We start from the raw sequence: 19,012 nt of genomic DNA, 5'->3' as shown, positions 1-19,012 counted from the left end.
TGACATTGAAGGATAAAATGCAAGCTGCTGTCTGAGACCGGTTTAATCTCAATATGGTGATAAAGAGTTTATTAAGCAGTGAGCTGATAAGCAGAGAAGGGCACAATGTGGAGACGTGCTGATTGTCTGGAGAATGCTGAAGATGCTAAAGTGTGTGTGTGTGTGTGTGTGTGTGTGCAGGGTAAGATGACACTTGCTAGATGAGCAACAAACATGACTGTGAGGAAAACATGCAGCTGCAGCAGCAAGCTCTCGCACAAACACAAATGCAGCTGTATGCGCGTGCACAGGACGCCACGCACTTGAATGCAGGCACACGTACAGCGCACACGTACAGCACACAGCTCTTGGGGATTTGGAGTTCAAAGGATGTTTTATTTTGGGAATAGCTTTGGGTTAGTCACCCTGCTTTGGTGACAGACGGAGAAACAGGTTGCAAATATCAAACACATTACAAGCACTGCGACACACGCAAAAACACCCGCCCACATTCACAACTCGCACAAGCACGAGCATCTCACTCTTAATTCCAAGATGCATCTCGCCGACGGGAGAATGTGTTGTTTCAAACTCACAAGCTGACTTCTCCTTCACCAGAAGCTAATAAATGATCACAGCTCTTCTGACAGCTTTGTTAAAAACACTAAGAAGTTGTGTTTGGGCTTCATTAACACATAACGCAACATGGCAGGATGCCTGGGATTACTGCAAAAACTCCATATTGTTAAGTGGTAATTCGGCTGGTGCACTTCAGGGGCTTCTGTGATCCCACTGGAAACAACAATAACAGATTATGTCGTGCACGATGAGATTTCTCCAAATTGACCATTCGCTAAAACCCTCCCCAGAACAGCGATTGTCCAATCATAGCTTATCAACCGTACCGAGGCTCTGCAGGTCTGTCAAGCTTTAGATTTCTAAATTTTGCGGTGTACATGGGTCTCTAATAAGAGCAATGCTCTGCAAAGCACAAACCCCAACCCACAAGAGCAAAAGTGTACAGAATGGATTAGATAGATAGATAGATAGATAGATAGATAGATAGATAGATAGATAGATAGATAGATAGATAGATAGATAGATAGATAGATGTACTTTATTGATCCCAAATTGGGAAATTGTTGAAAACTGTGTTATGGATTAAACTGTGTTTCTGCAATTGTATGCATGTCTGGCTAACTAGCTTACTATGCACAGTAAAGTAATAGTTTGTGAGGTTACCCCAGCAATCACCCAGTTTAAATGTTATCAGCTGATTGAATGGGCGTTCTCAGCTTCAGGCGGGCCAAACTGCACCTACCACGTTGTGAAAGTGAAACTTAACGTTGTGAATTGAAACAAAACAACTTTAGGTTTTAGGTTTAGGAAAAGATAATAAGATTGAAATAAGTGTGCTTGTTATGTAACTTAACATTAGTTAAGTACCTAAGTTACGCAACAAAAGTATGGACACAGGGCACGAACAGCAGTCTTCTGGGTAAAAGTCCTGTGTTTGTTTGACCCATCCACCCCCCCAATCTCGTCCTTATGCGGACTTTGTCGCTCTTTGTACTACGTTAGCTGACTTCCTTTGCCCCTGTCATAAATACTACGGCCACTAGAGATCAGCCTCGTCTTCTTGTATCAGTGATCAAGCATGTGAATAGATGATAACGGCCTTCTGAACCTACTAGTAGGTGTAGCATGCCCCTTCTCAATATCTATGAAGCTGATAACTGCAGATAAAGCAGTTCAGCGAGGCAGCCGCCACACGCTGCTGACATGCCCTTTCTGGCCCGGGTGTAACAACGGTCTCCTGGGTGAAAGTTGTTTGTTTAACCCATCAATCCTCCTCTCCCACCCGCCCTACACAGACGTTCTCGCTCTTTATACTACGTCAGTTGCTCTGACCATCTAAGACTGACGTGGATGGATTTACACTGGAGATAGTTGACAGCCTGGTGCGTCTCATACAGACGCTAAAGGGTGTTTCTGTGCGTCGCTGAGGGGCACTGACCAAGCATCAGTATTTGACAAGTTGGGACTGAGAATGGGTTGGTTGAGTCTTTAAAAACATGCCTTACTGGGTGCTTCAGTGATCATCGTTGGTGACTTGTTCTATATCGTGATGGCTCCATTCAATCTGCATCTGTTTTGGGTTTTTGTTTACCTAGATAACCCCTAGCAGCCTGCCTGGTAGTGTGACTATATTGGCCTCTCACAAGATGTATGTGTGAGTACAGACAAGTTGGTTGTTTACTATAACAGGTATTCCGAGAGAAACTCATTAGACTGCATGCCGACCTATCCTCTACTCTGAGCTGTGACAGACTGGCATGTATTCTCTCTGCACTCTGTCTCACACCTAACGGACAGGGCGGTGCGAGCCTCGCAGCTTTATTCTGAGCTATTTGGAGTTTAGACAGATCTTTTTTTGGGCTGCACCTGACCAGACTGCTAAACAGTAAGATGATATACATGACAGACTCCAGCAACCTTTACCTGTTACCTGAGATAGCGTTGTGTTTGGAAATATGAACAAGTATGTAAGCTAACATGCAGCTTTAGCCTCAGACTACTGGCACATAACATGTTTGTTTGTAGCCATCAAGTCGGCCATGTTTACACCAATTTATGGAGCTATAACATTAGCTTAATGAATTAGGCAGCTATACCTGATCAAATCTGCCAGCGACAGGTGTCATTTCAGCAAAATTGCTGGTTAGAAATTAGAAAGGTGCATTTATCTATCTTGGTCTCAATGACCCATTGTTTCAAAAATTTCTATGAACCTTAATCGGATGCCAACAAAACGTCACATCCCGTTTAGGCCGTGGGGGAAAACAAAGCATTCGCTACCATGCCCAAAAGCTGCTATGTAGCTTTGTGTACGTCAAATAAACTTAAAAATCCGGACCAAAATGTTTTACTCAAGATAGAGATAGAATCTGATAGGAGACAGCCAGGATTGTACCATCCCCCTGTACAGCAACCCAGGTCCGATGAGGCTTTTGTCACCCTCCAGGATGGCTTCACATCACAACCAAGCAGATAAGTGTCTGACCTAGACATTTTGTGATGGACAACAACCCCCCCGGCCCCCCAAGAAGACACTGGTGAAGAAGTTGTGAGCTTCCAAGGACCTGTAGTTCTTGAGGTTGGACTGTGCGTAAATCCCTGCGTGATATCGCATAATGTCAAAACATCAGCTAATGGCATTGAGTAACATTAGCGTCTTGAAACTGCATGGAGTCTATTACATCATAACATTATATGGCTGTAGGGTATTGATATTATAAAGGTAAGTTTAATCATTATATATTGAGTAAATGTAATAGTGTCACTTACTAGGCGATGATTCAACCAGATAGCAGAAAAAATATCTTTTGAATGACACTTAGGGCCGTTTAGTTTGGTCATTTCTCCAGTCTTTTATAAGACATGGACAATAATCTACTCCGATTCTGATTTTTTTGTATGTAACGTTCTTTGTCGAGTGATGACAAGAACTCTATATAAGACATGGCACCTTTGTACGTAAACTTATGCTATTTAAAAAACGCGCTTTCCAAGCATATACGGGCGACTGCGCCCTAAACCACACCCCCAACTATGACACGACACTGGCTGTATGTATTACTGTAATATAGTTGTGTGAAAGTATGAAAAATGTATCCTGAACTGCAATCTTTTAGGAACAAAGTTAATTACAGCTTCATTTGCAAGGTGACATATTGAAAAGTTTATAGGACTCAAAAATATTTAAATAAAAATGTTGGAGGTGGTTTGCTATGTAAAGTGAGTGCGTGCACATACACACACACATAAATACACACATACACACAAAAGGGCAAAGCAGTAACTGAACAGGCGTCGGCACAGTTTGGCGGCGACACCTGTTTGAAATTTATAATGAGCAGCCAGGGGAGAGGACCCCACACACACTCATATACACACACACTGTTGTCGCTGTCTTGGCTGTGACTCTGTGCTCAGTTGCAGGTCAGAGGAGGGCTAAGAATAAACTGGCGCTGCTGAGCCTCACACACTCACACACACACACACATACACACACACACACACACACTGTTAACTTTGCCTCGACTTCTGCACACACATGCCCTCGGATTAACAAAAAGAACAAGGCAGAGAGAGCTGCAGACAGATAGAGACGACCAGGAGAGACTCTCAGACTCCGTTGGTGAACAAGAGAGGGATGAATAAAAAGTAGCATTCAGAGAGTGAATAAATTCATTCCTGCGTTTGCATAATGTGAGTCCAAATAATGAATAAATATAGATACACTGTGCTGTACATATGTGTGACTTCCCACAGAGTGAGAGAACAGCATACTGATGATAACACACTTACACATTCACGTCATTCTTTCACTCCCTTTTTTAAAGCTTTTTTTTCTCCATCACGTCCGTGCTCAGTTCATTATTAAGTGATGAAACGAAGACAGCCTTCTTTATCTTCTCAACCTTCCATCTTTCAGGCTCCTTCCCCCCTTTTCCCTCCAAGACTGCATATGAAAACACAGTCTCTCTCTACTACCAGTACTATCTGTGCTATTTCCCCTATGATTTGGATGGCACGGTAGCCTCTTGGTTGGCAAGAAGCCGGACATTTACCCTTTGAAACTTGGGTCATCTGGTAATTTAATGCTGCACTTCCATAAAAGAAGATTTTAAAAAGAATCTTCAAAGTCAAAGCAGCAGGGGGCGACTCCTGTGGTTGCAAAAAGAAGTCTGATTGTATAGACATCCATGAAAAAATGAGCCTATTTCTCACTTGATTTATTACCTCAGTAAACATTGTAAACATGAGTTAATGGTCTCAGTCGCTAGTTTCAAGTCTTCTTCAATACAGCATGATGTTCATTTAGTAAATTATGGTACCATTAGCAGGGGATGCTTTAGGGCGTGGCTACCTTGTGATTGACAGGTCGCTACCACGGCGTTGTCCGGTCTGGGAGTTGTCCGTGTTTTCGTCTTACAACTTTAACCCTTTCACAGTGTGTTTTCACTTCATGAAAGTTGATTATAACTTTTTGGTCGCCTAAAAATGTCAGCGTTCGGTGGTTCTTAGCTCCACCATTTCGTGTCACTTCTGGTTGCAAAAAAACAAGATCGCGACGTCCGAAATGCCGAACTCGAGGCTTCAAAACAGCAGTCCACAAACAAATAGGTGACGTCATGGTGACTACGTCCACCTCTGATATACAGTCCATTGTAAATGCCCACATCTTTCAAATGACATGACCCCAGTTCAGGCATTCTGGTATAAATTTGTAGTCTCCAAGCTGAGATAACCCTGATGATGTCATAATGATGTCATTAGGTTATGTCTCCTGACTAGACAAAGCTCCTTCAGACCCACAGAAGACATTATGCACCTGTTTGCACAGGCTGAATAGTACTCTTCGTGACAAGTAAACTAACATTACTGGGAAATTTCCCTTTAAACACACATTTCAGCAATCATCCATCTTGTTGAAGTATAAATGAGCTTCAGAGAGCGCTCCGCTAAAACCTGACCTCTGACCTCTGATGAAGGGAAGAGAGAGAGAAAAGGGAATATCCTTTAGTTAGTATGAATTAAAGCCCCCCGTCTCTTTCTCTTCCTACTCCTCTTCCTTTTCCTCTCCTCTTGTCAGTTCAGCTCCAATGCCTTTTAGATTTTCCTCAAGAATTTTAAGCAGCACCTGGCTTACCCCCTTCTTCAACCATCCCCCCCCACTCTTGTGATCCATACCGACTTTCACCACTTTACTCTTTTCCCAAACTTTTCAGAAAGCTCATTCCGACAGACAGGATAAACAAGAAAAGTGACAGATTAATGTGGGGTTGCTTAAATGCAGGAAATAGAAATGGGTAAACAAAACTATTACGCAGCATGAAAGGAAGACATAGTGGGGACAAGAGAGAATGGAGGGAGGTGTGGATGGTGAGTTATGTCCGGGGTTGTGATCCAGCTAAATTGCCTTGGCAGTAAGTCCCTTTTCTCTGAGTAAAGGGTTAGACAGAGATGGATGGATGGGGAGGATGAGGAGAGGGATAAAATAGGGGAGACAGAAGAGGTGGAGAGAAGAGCTGAGAAAGATAAGGGAGTCAGGAGGCAAGGAGGAAAGGCAACAAGGGGAGGAAAAAGAGGGAGAAAAGTCTGACAGTGTAAATAAGAAAAGGCGAGAGGCTGAAGGGAGGAAGATGCAAATGAAGAGGAGTCGAGGGTGAGCAGGAGTGGGCCAAAAGGGAGGGAGGAGAGACAGGAGATGACAGGGAGGTGAGGGTAGAGGAGAAGGGTGAAGAAGGAAGGGAACGAGGGAGGAGGGGGATGACAAAATTCATCCTGCGTGGAAGATATCTAAAAATATACCAGACGGAGATATGGGGGATGGGAGAAATGGGGTAAGATGTGGAAGAACGAAAAAATTAGAAAAAGAAAGAACGATGCAGAGCAAATCCAAGGTCAACGAAGAGCAAAGAGAGAGAAAGGGGAGATGGACGGAAGAAAGACATAAACGAGTGCAGCGGATAAAAGAAGGTTTACATTAGTGGGACATTTTTGACAAGGGGCTCATAGGCACAATGATGAAAAGAGGAGAGAAAACACGCAGAGACGGGTAGCAGCGAGAAAAGACACGGAAAAATAAAGAAGGGGAGGGATATTATGAGAGAGCACATCCTGTTTGCACAAGTTCTTTCTTTTTTTGTTCTGGTTCGTCCATCTTCTCAAAAAGCCTTTAAAAAGAGCAAGACTCACACATCTGTAATGCCAAAGCATCTCTGACATTATTACTGCTGACAGGGCACAATCACATTTAATTCAAAGAGATTTCACAATATGATGCCCCACTGGAGTAACCATTAAAGAGGAAAAGAAGCAGCAATTTGTGTATAGGTCATTTTGGTGCTTTCATAAGTTCTACCTGTGTCAAGGAAGTGTTTTAAATGCAACCCGATATCATGTAAAAGCATGTGATAGACCCGCGTGTCCACCAGAGGACAGCGTTTCAGTGTCACGTTTTGCCTCACCGAGGCGTGAATATTACAAGTGCGTATGATGGAGCAGTACCAGCAGGGGGCAAAAAAAACACTCACTTGGGTTTAGGCAACAAAACCACTTAGTTAGGTTTAGGAAAATTGTCATGGTTGGCCTTGAAATAAGTATGAAAACTCAGTGAAATACATACAGAAACATAACATAACAGAGGCACTGAAAACACGTCACAAACGTCACTAATGTAACTTACAAAACAAAACACCGGTTTCCTGGTTCAAAGTTCTGTGTTTGTTGGACCTATCCACCTCCCCTCCCGCCCGCCATGAACAGACTTTATCACTTTGTATTTTACGTCACTAGCTCTGAGCAGCTAGCATATTTACGCGGCTGTCGTACAAATGTCACACCTAGAGCAAGAACGGCGTTCTCATAACACACTTTTGCCTTGAACATTATCATTTAATTCATGCGCCTTTTTGTGTGACCAGGCTGTTTAAATGTGTTGAAATAAGCATAGGCTGCTGCTAGCTAACAGAGGGTGTTTTGTCCTAATCAAAAGGACTTATTTAAACTAGAGCCGTAAAAGTTAATGCGATAAAAACGCTTTAACACCACTCATTTTTTAACGCATTCATGCGACTTGAGATTTTTAGGTTTTAGCGGGCTCAGTTTTAAAGCTAGAATGAACTAGAAACTAAAAAAGTAAGGAATCCATTGGTACCAACCATGTCATAGTAGCTTTTTGTGAAGGAGGCCAAATAACGCTCCAAACTTAAGCTAAATTTTGGCGAGGAAAAACGGTCATGGTCAATTTTCAAAGACACTTCACCTCAAGATATGTGAATGTAAATGGGTTCTATGGGTACGCACGAGTCTCCCCTTTCAGACATGCCCACTTACAGGGTTTCTGGAGAATATTTGTCATTGTTTTGTGTTCTTAATTGATTTCTAATAATAAATATATACATACATTTGCATAAAGCAGCATATTTGCCCACTTCCATGTTGATTAGGGAATTAAATACTTGACAAATCTCCCTTTAAGGTTAATTTTGAGCAGATAAAAACAGTGTGATTAATCGTGATTAACTATTTTAATCGATTAACAGGCCTAGTAACTACCAGAGAAACACATGCTTTTGTAGTTCTGATCAATGCATACTGCTAGCTAAAAGTGGGTATCCTAATCAAAAGACCAATTTATCTATGATTCTCAGATACTTCATAAATATAAGCCTTGCACTGTTAATCCACATCCAGCGGAGGAAGATGCTTATTGTTTACTCTTGACCCACAAAGTTACAGTCTCTTAGGGGTAAAACATAATGCACCCACTGATCTCTGTAATCCTCTCGTAGCCAACACACCAACGGTATCTTAGCTCCACCAGCATCAGTCTTGTCTTTAGTTTCTGTACTGACACTCCAGCAACAGACGAGATACAGTATATCTCTGTTATATCTCTCTCCTCTCTCACCCCTTTCCTATCCTCACAGCTCACTAGCCAGCTTTAGTGATTACGTCAGTGATGGGACATCATTTCACACGAACACACATGTGCAACCACACTCTGCCCTTGTAGTGACGCTCGTAATCTGGCTGGTATCAGCTGGCAAGCATCTCGTTCATTTGTAAATGCTGGTCTGACATGCACACACACACACACACACACGTTTGTACTCCTATACTAGTGAGGACCCTCATTGTAATCATGCATTCCCTATAGCCCAGAAGCCTTGATCACAACTACAGTACATGTCTAACCCCAGCCCTTAACCTTAAAGGCCCCGACACAACAAACCGACAGTCGGCCGTGGGAAAGTTTGGGGCCGTCGGTGAGCATCCGTCGGCCCTAGTCCGCCCGTGTTGGAGTTTTTTTGGCCGATTCAGCATGTTGAAACGGCGGCGGAGCCCGTCAGTGAGAGAAATCGCTCTGATTGGCCGTTCAGCTTAAACGAATCGGCGCACGAGAAGAGAAACGGAAGTGAGGAGAGCAAGCCAACGAGTAAAGTCAAGAGGAAAAACACAGAAGGCTCTTCTCATATTTCATCTTCATCTGATCATTCCAATACACGGATATTTTTACAGCAACATGGCCATCTGGAATGAAGCTCAGTGGTGAGAGAGAGTTGTGTGAAAATGTTCGGCAACACCGCTTTATTTCCACGTACGTATCATAACAACAGCTTGTATATCTGCAGGCATCAGTCCTCTGGTTTCCCTTTTTGAATGACGAATACAGAACGTATGTGCTAACTGGTGGCCTTCGTCGCCGTTAGTTATTTGATGTCGGCTCGGTGTGTCCCCAGTTTAACCTACATGTTCTAATCTTAACCCAAAAACAAAATCTTGAAGCTTAAGCAGCTCTTTGAAGAGACAAAAATGTCCTCCCTCTCAAGGTCTAAAACTAAAATTGGTCCTTACAAAGATAGAAGTTCAAGAGCACACACAAACAAACACACACACACACACACACACACACAATCTTGTCAGTCTGTCTCTGAGGGCGAGCCACAGATGAACAGCTTTTGAATGGCCTTGCCAACATTTGGTCCCCATAGACACACAACCACACACACACACACACACACACACATTTGTATTATTACTTGTGAGGATACTCATTGACATAAATACGTCCCCATGACAGAACACTTAAGAACTAACTATTGTTCAAGCCTTACCCTAACCTTTGTCTAACCTTGTCACTCAAACAGCAACCAGCGGAAATGTCCTCGCTATGCATGAATGTCCTCACCCTTCAAGTTGGTCCTCATACAGATACAAGTACAGAACCACACACACACACACACTCGCACAAACACAGAGTACTTGCTTTATAGGCCCCAGGAGGCGCTGAGGAAACTGCATTCCCAACTGCTTTATGTATTGGTCAATTTAACACCGCTAACATCAGCATATTAAAAATGCATGCGCCCAAGGACACAAGAGCAATCGTGCGTGTGTGTGTGTGTATGTGTGTGTGCGTGCATGTGTGAAAAAGCATTTCAATGCAGAGTAGCCTACCTTGAACAGTGGCATTATTACGCTGTTATCTGCCTAATAGAGCTATTTATACTGGAAATTAATGTTTAACACTCAATTAACCTAAGCAGCCATTTCTCAATGGGAGTCAATCACACAGAAAGGAAACAGGGAGAGAGGAATGTGTCATTGGCAATCCAAAAATATGTCAGTCACCTTTTAGTGATGAATTAAAGGAATATACTTGTTTTGTTTTTTAGATATTGGGCCAGTGGTCAACTCCCCTGGTAAGTAAGCTGCGAACTTACAGATGTTCGGTTGTAGAGTGTGCATAAAACGTGCGGTAAAGTGGGTTAAATAACAGCTACTGACAACGTGTCTGTACTCACATGGTCTCGTCGTTCTGAAACTCCAGCTTGCCAGCGGAGTGTTCGTAGTCCTCCCCTCCTCTAGCGGTGCCGTCCACGGTCTGGTAGGGGACAGCTACCAGGCCTCGGGCCCCCGAAGTCCTCATCACCTTCACCTCCATCACGCCTACGCTCTCGCTCACCTTCTGGCTGGAGATCTCGAAGGTAAAGATGCCTGAGAAAGAAAGAAAGAAAGAAAGAAAGTACATTATTTCACAGGGGAGAAACACTAGAAAGACATGAAAGATGAGGTTGGTAAACACCTACGCTCTCACTCACTAGCTTTCTCTCCAGTGTGTACCGTGTATATATAGTGAAGGGGATAATAGATTACCACCCACTCTCTCTTGATGAAAGATAATAAGCATCAGGTAAATGCCCACTCTCCACTCAGCCTCCCGCTCTTTAATTCTCTTTGGATGTTAGCAAACTCCTTTAACTGAAAAATTGGCGACATTGAGGGAACTGCAACTCTTTGTGATATCTTTATCCTGGGACTATTGTAGCAAAGCATTAGAACCACTTGGATTCAACATTAAGCTGGTGGGGTGCAGACATTTCTTTGTCTGTTTCGCATGTTTCATCTTGCACAGAAGAACTTCTGTGCAATTTGTGGGGTGCGAGAAACAAGGAGTGTTCTGCAAGGCAAAATTACTGTTTTTGTGAATGGAGTCTTGTGGCTTTGAAGACAGCGATATAACGGCTTCAGTTCCCCGTCGGAAAGAGCTGTCTGATGGCGAGGTGAAGCGGTGAAAACATTCTAAATATAGCGCACACTTAAACTGTTATTGATTGTTTTTTTAGGTGACTAAAATATGTTTTTCTGCGGTTTAACCTCGCCGTCAGACAGCCCTTTCTGAGGGGGAACTGAAGCTATCTTCAAAGCCACCGGACTACATTCACAAAAACAGTAATTTTACCTCACAGAACGCGGAAATATACATACAACCCCACGTAAAAAACTTCAAACCTTCAGTTATTTCCAAACTTAGCACAGCTAACTTTGACTCAGCTAGTGCTAGCATTCACATTGTTCATAACCTTACTTATCAGCTTCAATTAGCTTACTTTGATTACCTACTTCACTGCTTTTTGCTAACGACTGAGTGGCCGTTTTCATTTGAAAACCCCCCCAGAAAAAACGCAGATGGACCTACCCTTTAACTACAAAATGTAAGGACCAAATGTATTGTGTGTTAGTAGTTACATTAAGATAGACAACTCCTGTTACATTACTCAGAGATTCCTGTTACCTGCGTGATCGTCATCGTAGATGGTCACCGTGGCTGTGTGGTTGTCACCCAGCACGGCTTTGGGGGTGGCGCTGGCATCCAGCGGGGCGGTGCCAATCTCAGGGTAACCTACCACTCGGGGGTTGCTGAGGTGGACGTAGAAATACTCGTCCTCCTCAAAGATGTCGTCGTCAATCACTCCGACTGTGATCTCTGGTGAAAGAATTGCCATTGTAAGATGTTGATTTTGGTACAGAATCATCTTTATGCAAAATCATTTCAATAATAAATCTTTAAATCCCAGTTTTGTTGAAGCCGGTGGGAAAAAGTTGGCGCTGCAGATGACCTCTTCTATTTGAGCCTCAGTCTCGGGGATGTGTTTTTTGAAAATATGCCATAGAGTATTGCTCTCGCTGTTATTTTTACCTTTGAGGGTCTCGCCTGGCTTAAACAGCAGCGTTCCCTCTGCAAACTCATAATCGGAACCTGCGTTTGCTGTACCGTCCTCTGTGCGGTAATCCACCTGGGGGGAGATATGAGAGAGAGATGGGAAGCGGGGTGAGACGAGGGTGAAGGGTAGCGAAAAGAGCCGTCAAAAGATGAAACACAAGTGAACAGATATAAAAAGGGCAGATAAACACAAAGGGGAGAGGGAGAATACAGAGAACAGAGAGGAAGAGAGAGAGAGATAGAGGAGGACGGCAAAGAAATGGAGGAGAGGCATTTGGGGAGATGCGAACAGAGGGTGAGAGAAAACAAGAAGAACTGCTTCATTAAACTGAGCCCTCTGGTCAGATACAGTCTGATAATAAAGACTTTGAAGATAGTACAACAAAACTTTCCCTGTATCCATTCTCTCTGTCCTCTCTCCATCTGCCCAGTTTATTAACCCTCTCCACCCTAAACACAGAGGCTTACAACTTTACCCTCATTGTTGATAGTCAGATAACAGTGATCAGATTGTGTCGCCTGTTATGTAAAAATGGGAAGAAATTCAGATTACTTCGAAATAATCGGAGGCTGTCTGTAGGCAAAACTGAATCAGTGACTCAAGTGTTTTTGTAGTCGTTCTCTTGACTCGGCTCTATTTTTCACTCTTGATGAAATGTGCTTGAGTGACACAGCTGTAAGTTGTGTTGTGTAAGTACTTTTGAATAGGAAAGGGTGGAGTGAGAGGAGGAGTACTCAGTTGATTGCAATCTGCAACCACACCACTAGATGCCACCAAGTCCTACACGCTGTCCCTTTAAGATTGAAATGTGAGAAATTATATCTTGATGTGACTATAAAAGCAGGCCGCTGTTTTCAACTAAAAGGCTCTTAAAAACCTGCTCAGCACCAAACGGCAAACTCACAAAGTTAGCAACAAATAGCTGGTGAACATGGTGGAGCATTTAGCAGCTACAAATATCTTTCACAGGAGTTATTAGAGTGCAAAACAAAGCTAAAAGGAGAGTGAATACTGGACTTGATATTTATCAGGTACAAATGCCAACTCCAAATCAAAGCTAATGTTTCTCCATATCTGCTGGACGTGTAGATAAGCAACTGTTTGCTAACAAGTTAGCCATATTATCATAAAAGGTGATGTCAGTGTTTATAGCTTCTTCACACAGCTCCAAAATGGCAAAAAAAATCAATTAATGCAGCTTTAAGTTTGCAGTTTAGCCATTCCATGATATACTGACAACAACAATAATATCAATATCATGTGCAATACTACTTTTTCCATTCTCATGTGCAATATCACTGTTCATTGTGTGCAATATTAATGTCCAACATGTGCATTATTACTTATTTTTCTCATCATATGCAAATTACTTATTTTTCTGTTTTTTAGCTTACTTTTTATTTTACTTATCTTATTTACTCATTTTACTAAATGTATCTTACTTTATTGTTATTCCTTTAGGTACTGGTGCTAGAAATAGTACTTTTTATTTTATACACTTGTATGAAGTTCTATCTTATCTTATCATAAAAGGTGATGTCAGTGTTTATAGCTTGTTCACACAGCTCCAAAATGGCAAAAGAAATCAATTAATGCAGCTTTAGGTTTGCAGTTTAGCCATTCCATGATATATAAAAGATGTTTACACCTGTCAAAATGTTGCTTTGTGCTAAAATTGCTGAACCTTTTGTATATTCAAAAAGGCTGAGATAGCAGTCTTTGACTGTTTCAACAGGTGTGCCATCAAGTAAAGTAGCCTCGTGGTTAATAATTTCTTTGTCTGTAAAACGCTGCTCTGACACCGTGCCTGAAGAGCCTGTGTGTGTGTGTGTGCTAAATAGGCCACCTCACTTCACTAAATCAGCCTTCAGTAGATGGCAGACTGAGGCCATGCCATTACTCTGCAGACAGCGCTGATATTGCATCATAGTTTCATTTGTATACAGGGAGAGGAAGAGAGGAGACACAGCCTTGCAAAGCCCCGATAGCGAGCAGATCAGATATCACTCCGCTGACACAGACTCCCTGTGGGAGACGGAAAATCTCTTATTCAGAATACGAGGCCAACGTTAAGCCCGAGATCAATGGGCCTTTGCAAACGGATATGTGTTTTCTTTGAGTTACAACCTGAGCTGAAATCTAAAAATCTGGAGAATAAAGTGTTTTGTGTCGTGTCTCAGAGCTCTCTTTTATCACCCACCTCTATCCCTTTACCAGCATCTGACCAGAGAAGAGAACAAGGAAGCTCTCTAGAGGTGAGAACATGTTAGGAGTAAGATCAGACCAAGACCAGGAAAGCTGCCAAAGTTGTGAGTGAAATCACTTCAGAGTTTTGTTTTCTGTGGTGTCTGCTTTTGTCTGTCTGGGAGTCTTTTGGCTTCTCTCCCATAACACACACACGGTTTTATAAGCACACTTTGATTCCTATTCCTCTGAACTCTACTATCTTGCATTAACGCCACACACACCTTGACGGTAACTCCAGCGTCTCCTCCGCGTCTGGCAACGGTCAGTTTTAAGGAGCCACAGTTTTCAAAGCACTGGTACAGAGGGGGTTCAAAATCCATCCTGATGGTGTGAGGGTCGTCCTCCTGGGCCTGGATCTCATGGCTGCTCACCACCTGGAGAAAAAAATAAAATAAAATGTTAATCTTTGTAGTAGGGCTGTCAATTGATTAATATATTTAATTTTGATTAGTCGTGAATTAATCACACATTTGATCTGTTCAAAATGAACCTTAAAGAGATATTTGTCAAGTATTTAATACTCTTATCAACATGGGAGTGGGAAAATATGCTGCTTTATGCAAATATATGTACATATTTATTATTGAAAATCAATTAACAACAAAAAACAATGACAGATATTGTCCAGAAACTCTCATAAAAATATGCTCAAATCATAACATGGCAAACTGCAGCCCAACATGCAACAACAGCTGTCAGTGTGTCAATGTGCTGACTTGACTATGACTTGCCCCAAAACTGCATGTGATTATCATAAAGTGGGCATGTGTGTAAAGGGGAGACTCATGGGTACCCATAGAACCCATTTTCATTCACATATCTGGAGGTCAGAGGTCAAGGGACCCCTTTGAAAATGGCCATGACAGTTTTTCCTCGCCAAAACTTCAGCAGAAGTTTTGAGTGTTATTTAACCTCCTTAGCAACAACCTAGTATGACATGTTTAGGTTTTTTAGTTTCATATGATGCCAGTATCTTCACTCTAGCTTTAAAACTGAACCCGCTACAACCTAACAATCACAAGTTGCGTTAATGCATTAAAGAAATTAGTGGCGTTAAGACGAATTTGTGTTAATGTGTTATTATTGCGTTAACTTTGACAGCCCTAGTTTGAATAATGGTGATGGGGGGAGATTATGTGCTTCTCACCTTGCGAGCCTGGTCGGCAGCGTGCTTCTTGAGGATGTTGCCAGCTCCGATCATCATCCTGGTTGCCTGGATACGGTAGAACGCTCTGCTTTTCTGCTGCTGCATCAGGACCTGATCAACGAAACCAATCAATTTTAGAAAGTGATCTATTCATGTCAATCTTATAATTTAATGGGCTTCTTACACATTAGTCTCTTATTGTAAACTGACAGTTGCAATTTAAAAGGTTAACCAGTGAATCTCTCTTGGGAAATTCTTCTCACGTCTCCACAGGGAGGTTAGAGTGTCAAAGGTCAGATACAGATTTGTTGAGTTACTTAAAGACACTTTAAAAGGGTGAATGCCTGAGGTTTGAACCCAGATGCTGCACTTTAACAAGAGGGATGTCTATTTTTCTGGTGTTTGTGATGTTGGCGCTTCACCCATGCTTTAAAAAGCTGTACCTGTCTGTGTGTTTTGACAAAGATATTGCCAAAATAAATGAGTACATAAGTGGAATCACGCTGATAAGGAATGATTTGACATTGTAGCCGTGCACTTCCCTTAGTATAAGTATTAACCTCTTTGCAATGAACAGGAACTGTGGTTTTTCTTAGCGGCAAACTTTAGATCTAATGGACCTTATCAATATAAGTCTCAATGAAAATGTATGGCTGAATAGCAATTTAATATCCTAACAATCCACCATACAGAAAATTAACAAATTGGCCACTGTAGTTGTGGAGATCATTAGATTAAATGTGACTTCAAACACTGTGATTTATTAAAATTCAGGGGAAGCAAGCCGGCAATTTCAGTCCACTCATAAAATCTGCATCTCTCTTCGCAGGGATTGAAGCAGTAACTGTTAGTTTAGTTAAAACTGGTTTTGCTGAGCAAGCTGGCCTAACTAAATGAAAGTCCAATTCCACCTCGGGGGAACAATGATTTATTTTTAATTTAATGATTCATTAGGACCACAAAAACCTTAATTTATCCGGTGGCGCTTAATCTCCGAGGCAGCTGTCATTTTTATTTACAGCACAAGGCTGAGGGAGTAGCTGCAGGATGGGGAGGGAGGGAGGGGCTTGAACGCAAACAAACATCTGGAAGTTGCCCAGAGCACCTTGGGGTGCCTGCCAGACTCCTTCCCTTCCCTCCCTCGCTACCGAAAAAAACAAAGACCAAGAAATGACTTGGAGAGGAGGCGAGGGAAGGAAGAGGGGAAAGCAGAGAAAGGGAGAGCAGCAGAGACTTGGACAGCTTCTACAGCATTAAAGGATGAAACCGGATAAAACAGAGGAAAATGTGCCAGTTTGACGATTAGTATTCATAAACATTTTTAAGCAAGTAAATCTTACAACAAAGAGATGAGGATATGTGTGTGTGGCAGCTATCTAGTACCAGGGATGAGAACAGATTAACCGACGAGTCGATTAATCTCTTTGTGACGCATTGATAATCAAAACTCAACTAAACCAATGCCAAATTTAACCAAAAGTTAAATTTAGGACAAAACACTGAGTTTCAATGGCCTATATATATATATATCAATTCACAAATCGTAAATCTAAATTCCACCAAAAAATCTTAACTCGAGGTCCACTTGCTGGCTTTTTTGTGAAGCTTTTGACGCTTCCTTAAAGCATTAACTCAATGTTTGACTGTAAAATCAGGAAAAAAAAACTAACAAGTGGACCTAGCGATACAAATTTTTCGTCAAGCCACGGCTTCCAAGGCCACGGAACTTTTCACGCTCACATACCTAATGTTCATACAACTTACCGGGCAAAAAATCACCTGGATGTCAGAAGGGCTGCATGCTACAGGGCTGTCAATCAAGCCAACCAGCACCTTCCTCTCTGTAAACTAGTGGTTTTATCAGCACATCATAACATCACATGAGTGTATATTGTGTATATGTGTATGTTATATATATGTGTGTGCACACCGGCAGATGGGTTTCCATTTTTTTACGAATAAATGTGCGTTAGAGTGAATGAAAGAAGGGGTTCATATTAATCCAATTCACCAAGGCAGTTATGTAATTCGTTAAACAGCTCTGGAACATTTTGAAATGTTCTCTGTATAACAGCTGTGTGCCGTCCCATCTGCTGTCACCTAACCCAGGTGTTCTAGGTGATAGAAGCACAACTGAATATGTCACAGTGTCATCTCCGACACAAAGTCACCCTCAGAGGAGTCGCATAAGAAAGGTGATGCATGATGTTATATTTCGTTTTGTTGCATCTTTAGCTCAGTAACTGAGTAAAAAAAAAAGGAACAAAGTCGAGATGGAGTGAAGACAGAGCAAACAAGTTAGAAGAAATGCAGGGCCTCAATAATTAGCAGCTGACTAATAAGATCCAATCACATTCATACAGATGTACACACCATTCATATACTTAGTCCTAAATATGAAGATTGATTCCACTCTCATGTCTGTGCATTAAGTATGGAGCTACAGCCGGGAAGCGATTAGCTTAGCTTAGCATAAAGACTAGAAGTAAGGGGAAACAGTTAGCTTAGATTTAGTCCTAGTTTTATTAGTTTTAGTCACATTTTAGTCATTTTAATCCTTCATAGTTTTAATCTAGTTTTAGTGGACGGCGTCCAGTTTTAGTCACTGAAAAGTCATTACTTTTTAGTCATTACTTTTGTCATCAGTCAGTCTGTTTTAGCCAAAAACAATCATTTTGTCATTTTAGCCAAATTTATTTAAAATACAATTTTATCTTATATTTATCAGGTTGAATGATTAAGAATGCAGCTTTGCAGTTACTCCAAGTCATCCTGACCGCGCTCATTAATGATGCAGTCGCACCCACCGGTCCGTTATGAGAGCCGATCTGCACCGCCAACATGCCAACATACGCGTTAATCAACTACCCGAACCCGACCCGATGGGAGGAGAATGATGGAAGGTGCCGAAAATAAAGAGAGATTTTGGTAAAGTTTTTATTTTTTAAAGTACGTTTGAGTCTCGTCTTTTTTCGTCAACAGTATTGAATGTTTGATACTGTCTACGTTAGTGTTTAATGCCGGCGGCGCCGTCTCGTCTTAGTCATGGAAAAAAAGGTTGTTGACGAATATATTTAGTTTTAGTTAACGAAATTAACACTGTTTGTTTAATCCATAGAGACAGAAAAGATCACATTTTGTGGCTTTAGGGGGAGTTACGTGCCACAACATTAGCAATTTTTTAGCGGTAAATGGCAACTCCCGGAAGTGACCGCGCCTGGCCGCTGCTAATAAATAGCTAAAGAATGTAACTTCCCATAAAACCACAACTTTTCATAAACTTTCCATAACAACCACAACGTTTCTGTTTGTGCACAGACATGTTAATTAGTGAGTTTTAAAGTTTGGACAGAGCCAGGCTAGCTGTTTCCCCCTGCTTCCAGTCTTTATGCTAAGCTAAGCTAATCACCTCCCTGTTCTAGCTCCATACTTAATCCACAAACACGAGAGTGGTATCGCTATTCTCTACGGACTCTTGGCAAAAAAGGTGAATAAGCGTATTTCCCAAAATATCAAATTATTCTTTCAAAAATATATACCCCATATCAATAAATCAATG

The 19,012-nt window shown here is 41.8% G+C and overlaps 1 protein-coding gene across 3 annotated transcripts in view; it reads right to left on the bottom strand.

The window, feature by feature from the left end:
* slc8a4b (solute carrier family 8 member 4b) overlaps window positions 1-19,012 on the bottom strand; it is a 119,688-nt gene that overhangs the window by 40,958 nt on the left and 59,718 nt on the right. For all 3 annotated transcript variants that reach the window (XM_074623039.1, XM_074623043.1, XM_074623042.1), the window contains exons 7-11: window positions 15,454-15,564; window positions 14,528-14,680; window positions 12,035-12,131; window positions 11,630-11,821; window positions 10,359-10,551 (exon numbers count right to left, since the gene is read on the bottom strand). In XM_074623039.1, coding sequence (XP_074479140.1) covers window positions 10,359-10,551; window positions 11,630-11,821; window positions 12,035-12,131; window positions 14,528-14,680; window positions 15,454-15,564 — 746 coding nt within the window. The remainder of the gene's footprint in view (window positions 1-10,358; window positions 10,552-11,629; window positions 11,822-12,034; window positions 12,132-14,527; window positions 14,681-15,453; window positions 15,565-19,012) is intronic.

The sequence above is a fragment of the Sebastes fasciatus genome, chromosome 22, assembly GCF_043250625.1.
Source record: "Sebastes fasciatus isolate fSebFas1 chromosome 22, fSebFas1.pri, whole genome shotgun sequence".
Classification (NCBI taxonomy): domain Eukaryota; kingdom Metazoa; phylum Chordata; class Actinopteri; order Perciformes; family Sebastidae; genus Sebastes; species Sebastes fasciatus.
This window is presented reverse-complemented; position numbering and strand designations above follow the sequence as displayed.